Raw genomic sequence first — 10,906 nt, forward strand, 5'->3', positions numbered from 1 at the left:
GTGGGCTTCACAGATGTTGTGTCTTTTACAAATTGAAGGCCAGGGCCCGGCCCGGTGGCTCAGGTGGTTGGAGCTCCATGCTCCTAACTCCAAAGGCTGCTGGTTCGATTCCCACATGGGCCAGTGGGCTCTCAACCACAGGGATGGTGGGCTGCGCCTCCTGCAACTAGTAACGCAACTGGACCTGGTGCTGAGCTGCACCCTCCACAACTAAGACTGAAAGGGCAACAACTTGAAGCTGAACGGCACCCTCCACAACTAAGATTGAAAGGACAACAACTTGACTTGGAAAAAAGTCCTGGAAGTACACACTGTGCCCCAATAAAGTCCTATTCCCTTTCCCCAATAAAATCTTTAAAAGAAAAAAAAAGGCTTGTAAGATAAGAGCATGTTTACCGGTTTCATTCAACAAACATTTATTGAATACCAACTATATACCTGGTACTATGCCGGGCCCTGGGATACAGAGATATATTTATTCAATTAGGTAGTTACTGTTCTAAGAACCAGCAGTCATTAATTCATTCGTTCAGCAAATATTTATTGAAGGAGTGAATACCATGTGCCGGGCAGTGATCTAAGTGCTGGGAATACAGCATCGGACAGTAAATAAATATATAGAAGGTGGTGATAAGTACCACGGAGAAAGCAGATGTATGGTATAGAGAGTGGGCGTGAGGGCAGGTTGCTATTTTAGATCAGGTGCTCGGGCAATAGATCATACAGCCACCTGAGGGAAGATCATTCTGGCCAGAGAGAACAGCCAGCACAAGGACTCCGGCACTGTGGGGGAGGCCATCTTGTCTGGTGCAGCGTCAGCAAGCGCAGAGTGGTAGGAGATGAGGTCATAGGGGTTTCCAGGACCAAATTCTGTAATTCCTTGTGGCAGCGGAAGCCATTCGAAGGTTTTAAGCATGGAGTGACATGATTTTATTTATGGTTTGAAAAGGATCACTTAGGCTTTGTGGTAAATACTGGGAGGTGATGATGGCAGCAGGGAGACTGCTTAGTACACCATTGTAGTGATCAGGCAAGAGATGGTGGTGGCTTGGATGAGGCTGGTAGTAATGGAGCTGATGAGAATGAGTAGGGATGGATTCTGAAGGTAGAACCAACAGGAGTAGCTGATGGCTTGGATGTGAGGTATGAGGCAGAGTCAGGGATGTTGTGTAATGAAATGGAGACCATGGAGGGGAAAGAAGGTTGGGGGCAGGGGATAGAGAGTCCTGTCTTTAGGTGGAGGTGCCATTTAGACATCCATGTGGAGAATGTTGAATAAGCAATCGACTAATGAGTCTGGAGTTGAGGGGAGTGGTTGAGGCTAGGCCTAGAAATTTGGGAGTTGTCATCACGTAAGTGGTGTTTAAGACCACGGGATTAGGTGACAGCGCCGAAGACTTGAGTGCAAAGAGGAGCAGACGTTAAAGGATTGAGTCCTGGGGGTATCCGAACAAATACAGAGGCCAAGAAGATGCAGAGGACTCCTTGCAAAGGCTGAGTACAGTTCCCAGAATTCCAAAAAGGAAGTCACGATCAACAGAAAACGCTGCTGAGAGGTCCAGTACGATGATGCCTGAGAGCGGAGATCACGGTAGAAGATGCATCTGGAAAGGAGATAGGAGCCAAATCTTGATAGATACCGCATGCGCTTCCATGAAGAATGGGCTGTATCCTGAAATTGATGGGTTTGAAGTAGGAAAGTGACATGGTGATATTTGTGTGGCCGTAAGTTCCAGAGAACTTGACCTAAACGGATTTGTTATTCTCACATAAGAAATCCAGAGATAGGTGGTTGCCAGTATTGATTCAATGGCTTCGCAATGGCATCAAGAATTCAATCTCTGTCTTTATATTCAACTTTCATTAGCATGTTGGCTTTTTGCCCTCATGCTTGTTGCCTCATGGTCACAGAATGGATGCTACAGCTCCAGGAATCATATTCATGTATGGGGAAGGAAAAAGGGACAAAGTAGTGACACCAGCTCTGGCTGTCCTTTATGTCATGAAAGCAGGAGCTTTCTCCCACAATCAACACGCTGCCCTTTATCTCCTGGCCTAGGGCATATTTCTTCCCCGTGTACATCTGAGTTCTCTTAGCAAATAAGAAGTCAGGGAAACCAACATGAAAGTTATTGTAATAATTCAGACAAGAAACAATGAGTGAGGATAAAGGACAAAAGGAACAGATTAACTAGATCTTGAGGAATATTGATAACCAAATGAATAATGGGAATTAGGAGAAGGTAGAGAAAGACTCCCGTATTTATATCGTAGGAGGTGGTTATACCATTAACAAAGACAGGGAACTCCAAAAGCAAAATATATTTGGCGGGTGTGGTAGAGGGATATAATAAGATGTTTTCTTGTACTTATGAAATAAAAGTTTGTTTTACTTAGTTTTAATACATTTTATTATAAAATTTTTATAATAGGTAATACATATTTTATCAAAATGGAGGTCATACTATACATATTCTGCAACTTTCTTTTTACACTTAATATATTGTGAACGTCTCTCTCACACACACAAACACACACACACCTCATTCTTTTGTAATTGAAATTTTTACTGAGATAATTGTAAGAGATAATAAGAGGTCTCTTGTATACTTTGTCCAGTTTCTACCAATGGCAAAATTTTGCAAAACTATAGTATAATGTCACAGCCAGGATATTGATATTGATACAAGGTACCAATCTTTATTTAAATTTCCCCGTTTGCCTAATTTTTTTTAATATCTTATTAATGGACATTTAATTTTCCAATTTTTTTCTCTTAGCAATGCTTGCGTCTCCTGAACTCTATGCAGTTCTATTTAATCTTTTTGTTTATTTCTGGACCACTATAAAATTGTTTTAATTGCTATACATTTCATTATATCTGGTGGCTCAAATGACCTTATTACGCATCCTTTAAAGTATTTTCTTTGGCTACTGTGGTAGACAGGTCCCTCCAATGATGCCCACGTCCTGGTATTCTTGCCTTTGTATAATCCCTTCCTCTTGAGTGTGGACGGGACCTAGTGACCTTAAAATAGAAGACAGCACAGGGGATAGGATATTGCTTCCAAGACTAGCTTACGAAAGACCATGACTTCCACCTTGCTAGGACTTTCTTGCTCTCTCTTGCTTGCTCCTTCTGAGGAAACCAGCCACCATGTTTTGAGCTGCTCTGTGGAGAGGCCAAAATGGCAAGTACCTGAGACCCTCAGTCCAGCAGTCCACAAAAAACCAGATCCTGTTATCAAGCACAGAGTGAACGTGAAAGCACATCTTGCTCCGATTGAACCTTGAAAAGACCGCAGTCCTGGCTGATACTTCGCAGCCTTGTGAGATACTGAGCTGTAGAGCTTAGGTAAGCAGTGCCCAGTTTCCTGCCCCGTAGGAACAGTAAGATACTAAATGTATGGTTTTGCTTTAACTTTTTATTTTGAGACAGCTGTAGATTCACAGACAGTTGCAAAAAAGAAATATAAAAACCCCAATACCCAATACCCTTCACTCAGTTTCCTCCGGTGGTAACGCTGTACAACCAGGAAATTGACCTGGATGCAATTCACAGACCTTATTCCGATTTCACCAGCTTCACATACACTCTTTTGTGTGTATGTTTGTGTGTGTGTGTGTGTGTGTATTTAGTTATACGTGTAGATAGATTTGTGTGACCACTACCACAGTCAAAATACAGAGCACTTTCATCACTGGATGGTTCATTCTACCCTTGTATAGCTATTGAGCATAGAATCTAGGTTGGCAGTGTTTTTTCAGTATTTCAGAGATGTTGCTCCACTGACTTCTGGTTTGCATTTTTTCTGACAATAAATCGTAATCATTATCTTTATTTCTCTGTACATAATATTTCTTGTTTCCTCTGGCTGCTTTTAAGATTTTATCTTTATCACTGGTTGTAAGCAATGTAATTATGTGCTGCAGTACGTGGGTTTTCTAAAATAGTGTGTGTGTGTATATATATATATATATATATATATATATATATATATATATATACATATATATATATATAATATAAAGTTTGCCATTTTAACCAATTTTAAATGTACAGTTCACTGGCACAAATTACACAATCTTGTGCAACCATCACCACTATTTCCAATAATACCCTTTACCATTCAAAATAGAAAGTCTGTACCCATTAAGCAGTAACTCCCCGTTTTCCCCTGCCCCCAGTTCCTAGTAACCACCATTTTACCTTCTGTCTCTATGAATTTACCTGCTCTAAGTACCCCATATGAGTGGATTCTTACAGTATTTGTCCATTGGTGACTGGCTTGTTTCCCTTAGCATGATGTCCTCCAGATTTGAACGGGGATTCTTTAGGGGTTTTTTTCCCCTCTGTATAAAATCATGTCATCTTTGTGAATGGAGATGGTTTTATTTTTTTCCTGTCCACTTGAATGCCTTGTACTTCTTGCCTAATTGCTCTGTTTAGAACTCCCTGGGTTAAATAGATGTGGTGAGAGTGGACATCCTCGCCTTGTTCCAGATCTTACGGAAAAAGCTTTTAGTCTTTCACCACTGAGTGTGATGTTAGCGGTGGGTACTTCAAATACCGCATTTATCATGTTGACGAATTTCACTTCTATCCTAAGTCATTGAGTGTTGTTGTTGTTGTTTTTCGTGAAAAGGTGTTAAGAGTTTGCCAAATGCTCTTTTTGCATCAATTGACATGTGTCTTTTTCCTTCATTCCTTTAATGTGGTGTTCTACATTGATTGGTTTTCATGTGTTGAACTACTCTTGCATTCCTGGGATAAATCCCACCTAGCCAGGGTGTATACTCCTTTTCATATGCATCTGAATTTTGTTTTCAATTATTTTGTTGCAGTTTCTGCATTTATATTCATAAGGGATATTGATCTGTAGTTTTCTTGTAGTGTGTTTGTCTGGCTTTGGTGTCAGAGTGATACTGGCTTCATAGAATGAGTTAGGAAGCATTCCCTTACTCTTCAATTTTTTCAGAGTCTGAGAAGGGTTGGTGTTAATTCTTTAAATGTTTGGTAGAATTCACTACTGAAGCATATGGCCCTGGGCTTTTCTGTGTTGAGACGTTTTGATTCCTGATTCAGTCTCCTTACTTGGGTAGTCAGGTTTTCTATTTTTTCTTGACTTAGTTTGGGTAGTTTGCGTGTTTCTAGGAATTTGTCTATTTCATCTAGGTTATCTAATTTGTTCGCATACAGTTTCATAGTAGTCTCTTATAATCCTTTTTATTTCTGGAAAGTCTGTAGTAAAGTACCCTCTTTCATTTCTGATTTTAGTAGTTTGAGTCTCCTCTCTCTCTTTTTTTTTCTTAGTCTAGCTAAAGGTTTGTCAATTTTGTTGATATTTTCAAAGAAGCAACTTTTGGTTATATGGAATCTGCATTGTTTTTCTGTTCTCTGTTTAGTTTACCTCCTCTGACCAACCTTCCTTTCTTCATTCATTCTTCCCTCCTTCGGTCCCTCCCTCCTTCCCTCCCTTCCTTCCTTCCCCAGCTTTGGGTTTGGTTTGCTTATCTTTGTGGAGTGCAATTCATTGGGATAACTTTCATCAAATTTGGAAGGATTTGTCTTTGTATTGATTGATTTTTGCTCCTCATTATGGGTCACACTTTCCTACTTCTTTACATGCCCTTTAATATTTTATTGGATGCCTGACATTGTGAATTTTACCTTCACTATGGGTGTTGGATATTTTTGTACTATTATAAATGTGCTTAAGCTTTGTTCTGGGAAGTTAAGTTACTTGGAAACAATTTGATCTTTTTGAGGCTTGTTTTTAAAGCTATTTTGAAAGCCAGAATCAAAGCAGCCTTTTAGTTTCCCCCCTAATTTTGCTCCACTAAGGAGGCAAAACCATTCTCAGTATTCTACCTAGTGTCTTGCGAATTACGAAGTTTTCTCCCGTGGCTGGTGGGAACACAAACTATCTGGTTCCTGTGTGAGCTCTGAGTATTTTTCCCTCTAATCCTTTCAGGTGGGTCTTTCCAGCTTTAGGTAGTTTCTTTACATGTATTCACTACCCAGTACTCAGCTGAAGTCTCAAGGGACATCCTCTGAATATCTCCAGAACTTTCTGTTTGTGCAGCTCTTTACTCTCCAGTGCTCTTCTGTGAACTTGAGCTACCTTGGCCTCCTTGGGCTGCCAACTCTCTCTTCTCAGCTCAGAGAGCCTGCTGGGCTCTGCCTGGATTTCACCACTCTGCACTGTGGCTTAGAATTTCTCCAGACATAGGCTAGGGCAATCGTAAGACTCATGTTGTTTGTTTCTCTTCTTTCTTACCATGTGCTGCCTGATGTTGAATACCCGAAAACTGTTGTTCCATATAGTCTGTCCATTTGTTGTTTTTTCAGGTAGGAGGATAAATTCTTCAATGCTGGCTGGCCACAAGTGGAAGTCCCCTCTGGTTTTTTCTGACACTGGGGTTTGAGATCTCAGACGTCATGTTTTTCTGGGTAATTTAGAAACCCAACATGTGGTTCTGAGAGTAGAGGCTAAAATGGAATGGAAAACAAGTTCCTGGAGTGAAGGCGGAACAGGAAATGGAAAGCTAGATGGTTAAATGAGTCACTCATATGGATGCTTAACAGGCACAGTAGGTGGGGGTGGGATGGGCACTACCTAGGAGGATGAGAACAGGCAGAGGGCCTGGAAGAATAAATTAGCAGTGGCTTTGGAGACCTGGAAAGTATTTTTCTGACATAGCCGAAGCCATGTCAGGAAATAGAGTAGACCAGTGATTATATTTGCAGGACACTGTCATGCTGAGGAATCGGGATATTTTCTTGAAGGCAATTGAGAAAGTGAAGAAATTGTGAAGCCAGGAGTCAAAGAGTCATCTAGTTACTTCTGGAGTCTTTTAGCAGATGACAGGACATGGGGTAGAAAGGAAAACTGAAAGCTAGATTCCAAAATTCTTACTGAATAAGAAGGCTGGGATGATAGTTTTAAGGTTGCAGAGACAGTTACAGAGCCAGATGTCATGAGCCTTAAAGGGACAGAAATTGTTTACCCGTAAGTGGTGGACTTGGCAGCAGGGAGAAAGGAGAAAGCTTCGCTCATCCACAGTCCTCCCTGTGTGTGGTCGTCAGAGTGTGAGAGAAGAAGCCGTCTTCTCCTGGAGAGGGCTGCAGGAAAGTAGGTGTCTCAGGAGAGAGCCCCCATTCAGTTAAGGCAAGGGCTGGAAGGGCAAGTTCAGTGAAGAAAACCGGGGTGTGGGTAGTTGGTTTCTCATAGAGCATAGTGGAAAGGGCTCTGAGAAGAGCAAACAGCCGGAACAACCAGGCATTCTGTAGTAGGCCCCCTTATCTGCAGCTTTGCTTTGCGCCGTTGCAGTTCCCTGTAGTTTGAAAATATGAAATGGAAACTTACAGAAAGAAACAATTCATAAATTTGAAATTGGGCGCCATTCTGAGGAGCGTGATGAAATCTCAAGCCTGTCCCACCTGGGATATGAGTCGTCCCTTTGTCCAGCATCTCCATGCTGTATACGTTCCCTACCCATTAGTCATGTAGCCGTCTTAGTAGCCGTCTCCGTTATGTATGAGGTTGATCATCAGAGAGATCACATTCACACAACTTTTATTACAGTATATTGTTATAACTGTTCTATTTTATTGTTAGTTACTGTTGTTAATCTCTTGCCATGCCTAATTTATAAATTAAACTTTATTTTAGGTACGTATGTATAGGAAAAAAACAGTCTATATAGAGTTCGGTACTGTCCGCGGTTTCAGGCATCCACTGGGAGTCTTGGAACGTGACCCCTGGGATAAGGGGGGACTGCTGTATCGTCCTTCTTTCTTCAATGCCATTCTTCAGGTGCTCCATTACAATCAACTTTAGTTTCACTTGAACATATTTCTAACTCTTTGTTTTCTGTTTAAAATCCATAGAGTTGGGTTAGGATGTCTCCAAGTAAATAATCCCTATAGCCCTTATGAAATATGCTCTCTCTGTGGCAAAACGCTCTCATTCTAAAATCATAAGTCATGACCCAAAGGGCCGAAGTATTTTCTCTGACACTATCAAATGGCTCTGCATTCACCACTCCGTGCTTGGATAGTCCCTGCTCTTCCACAACCCCTGCTTTCAGTTGGGTGAAGAAATGGAAATGCCCCCTGTGCTCCCGAGGTCTTCAGCCCTGCCCAGGCATCGTCCCGAAGAAGTGCTTTCTTTGCAGGTTACTTGTAGAAGTGCCACTCAGCCCTGTATGAGGCACCCGGGGCAGATGGCGGTCAGCAAGCTTGGGAAGACAGCACCTCATCCCCTGTCAACACATACGGTATTTAACTTTGTATAGTGCGAACATTCAAATCTACAGAAAAGTATGTAGTAAAGAGTAAGTTTTCCTCTCTCCTCTGTCCCCCAGTTCACTTCTCACCTCCCCTCCCTAGAGGCAACCACAGCTATCAGTTTCTGGTCTCATCTTCCAGAAATACCTGATGTATTTATCAACATGTATCTATATTCCTTGGGAAATACCTCACCGATTGTAGCATGAGCTGCCCACTGCTTTGCACTTTGCTTTTTTCACGTAGCAGCGTATCCTGGAGATCTTCCCAAGTCAGGCCATATAAAGCTGCTCATTATTTTGGGGACCGTATGGCTGTACCATAGTTCATTTAATCCATTTCCTACCGCTAAACTTTTAGGTTACTCGCAAGTTTTCAATCTTGCAAGCAGTGTTTCAGGACCTGTGTTATTTCAGTATTTTTCAATTTTTTTGTACCTGTGTTATTTCAAATGTGTTTGTAGACCATATATAGAAGAAATGAATACAGAATACATCCTTTGAAGCAGAACTTCTAGGTCAAAGACTGTGGCGCTGATTTTTGATTGGCCACAAGGAGGATCTGCTGCTGCTGTCAGGGCAACTGTCCCCACTTCTTTTTGTTCCCACTTACAGAATCCCCCTCTTCTCCTGTGCATTTACGATAAAACGTCTTGTCTAGTCGCTCTGTATAAATCCTTCGCAGAGAGTGCTTTGTATGTGGTGTAAAGCATCTAGTTCATCTTGTTTTTCTTTTCACATCCTACTTCTCATCATAACCTCAGCTATGGAAACCCTCTGCCGACCTCCTGGCATCTTCCTTGTCCCGTTTCTCTTTTTCCTACACCTCTTTCTCCTTTTCCTCTTTCTCCTCTTATCCCCTCCTTATTTTCCTTTCCCTTCTCCGTTGTCTCCTCCTCCTCTCCCCTCTTTCTCCTCCTTTGTGCCAGTTGTCCGATGTGTCCCCTTGGCTAGGCTATAGTTCCATTATTAACTAACTGATCTTGGTGTTCCTGTGTAGGTATTTGTAGATGTCATTAAAGTCCATAACCAGTTGACTTTAAGTGAGGGAGATTATTCCAGATGATCTGGGTGGGCCTGACTCAGTCAGGTGAAAGCCCTTAAGAGCAGAGCTGAGGCTTCCCTGACAAAGAAGAAATTCCTCCTGTGAACAGAAGATTCATCCTGCCCTTCCTCACAGACTGCCCTATGGATTTTGGACTTGCCTAGCCAGCCCCACAACTATGTAAGCCTATTTCTTGCAATAAATCCCTGTTATCTGTACCTTGGGGGAAAGATCATAAATACTTACAGAGAGCCATCATTGCCTCTGATAAGAAGGAAAACATTCTTAAGGTCCCAGGAAATAGTCCCCAGTGTCAGGCACCATGTGCTAGGTTGTCAAGTGAACCGCCTGATTATTATTGGTGAGTTGGTTGGTCGATGCAGGACTGCTGTTGATTGCATTAAAATAAAGGGTAAAAATGAGCATAAAAATGAGAGTGGGCAAAGTATAAAATAATGTCTGTGGCGCCATAAATAAGTGATTGATTGACTAAATAGATAAATAAATGCAAGAGACAAATCTCCCATGCAGAAGAATGCCAAATAATTTATTTAGCTACTCTTCCCTCCAGGAGGTGGAGCATTACTCTCAATTTCTTTTTTTTCTTTTTCTTTTTTAAGCAAGGAGGAAGGAAGCTCATTTGATTTTGATTTTTTTAGGAGTCAGTAGAGGCCAGGCGTGGGTCCTGGGGGCGAAGGTCAGCACAGGGTAAGGAGGCCCAGCCTGCCCTGCAACAGCCCTGGGACTCAGACCAGGTGGTGAGCCTGGCATGATTTGTTACTGGGCAGCAGGCTTGAGCCAGCGTGGGAATGTGCGAGTGAACCGGGCACGGGTTGGTGCCCTCAGCCGTCCCCACGTTGGGTGTGCACAGTGACTTCTTTCCAGAGAGGGCAGTGTGAAAGGGGGACAGAGAATGACTTCGTAGTGGAGAGGCACATGCCGCTCAGTCAGGTGATCACAGTTAGCATCAGCACTGAGATGGCATGTTGATAGTATGTATCGTACTAGGATGCAACGAAAATGGCACTTTACCTGTATGCTCTTCCTCCCTAAAATCCATAATCCCAGTCTAACCATGAGAAAAACATCAGACAAATCCCACTGATGCCCAGTCTACAAATACCTGACCAGCACTCCTCAGGACTGTCAAGGTCATCAAAAACAAGGAAAGTCTGCGAAAGCGTGACAGCCAAGAAGAGCCCAAGGAGGCATGATAACTACCTGTACTGTGGTGTCCTGGATGGGATCCTGGAACAGAAAAAGGACAGAGGTAAGAACCAAGGAAGTCAGGGGCAAGTATGGGCTTTGGCTAATAATGGTGCACAGTGTCGGTCCATTAGCTGGAATGCCTGTACCTTGGCCAACGTAAGGTATTAATAGTGGGGGAACTGGTGTGGGGTCTGTGGCAACTCTATTATCTTCTTAGTTGTCCTGCAAATATAAAACTGCTCTAAAAAGAAAGCTTACATATGGAGACAATAAAAAGACCATTGGCTCCCAGAGTTTCAGGGGGAGAAGGAGGGGAAGGTTGAAGAGGTGGAGCACAGGATTTGTAGGGCGGTGAAACTA

At 42.4% G+C, this 10,906-nt stretch overlaps 1 protein-coding gene across 2 annotated transcripts in view; it reads left to right on the forward strand.

The window, feature by feature from the left end:
* TAF1 (TATA-box binding protein associated factor 1) overlaps positions 1–10,565 on the forward strand; it is a 78,864-nt gene extending 68,299 nt beyond the window's left edge. The window contains exon 38 of one of the 2 annotated variants that reach the window (XM_074324340.1): positions 10,406–10,565. In XM_074324340.1, the coding sequence (XP_074180441.1) occupies positions 10,406–10,442 (37 nt within the window). In that variant the 3' untranslated portion in view covers positions 10,443–10,565. Of the gene's footprint in view, positions 1–8,181; positions 8,302–10,405 lie in introns of those variants that run through there. The other variant, XM_074324341.1, reaches the window with a different exon arrangement.
* The last annotated feature ends 341 nt before the right edge of the window (positions 10,566–10,906 follow it).

Source organism: Rhinolophus sinicus, chromosome X (assembly GCF_036562045.2).
Source record: "Rhinolophus sinicus isolate RSC01 chromosome X, ASM3656204v1, whole genome shotgun sequence".
NCBI classification, from domain to species: Eukaryota; Metazoa; Chordata; class Mammalia; order Chiroptera; family Rhinolophidae; genus Rhinolophus; species Rhinolophus sinicus.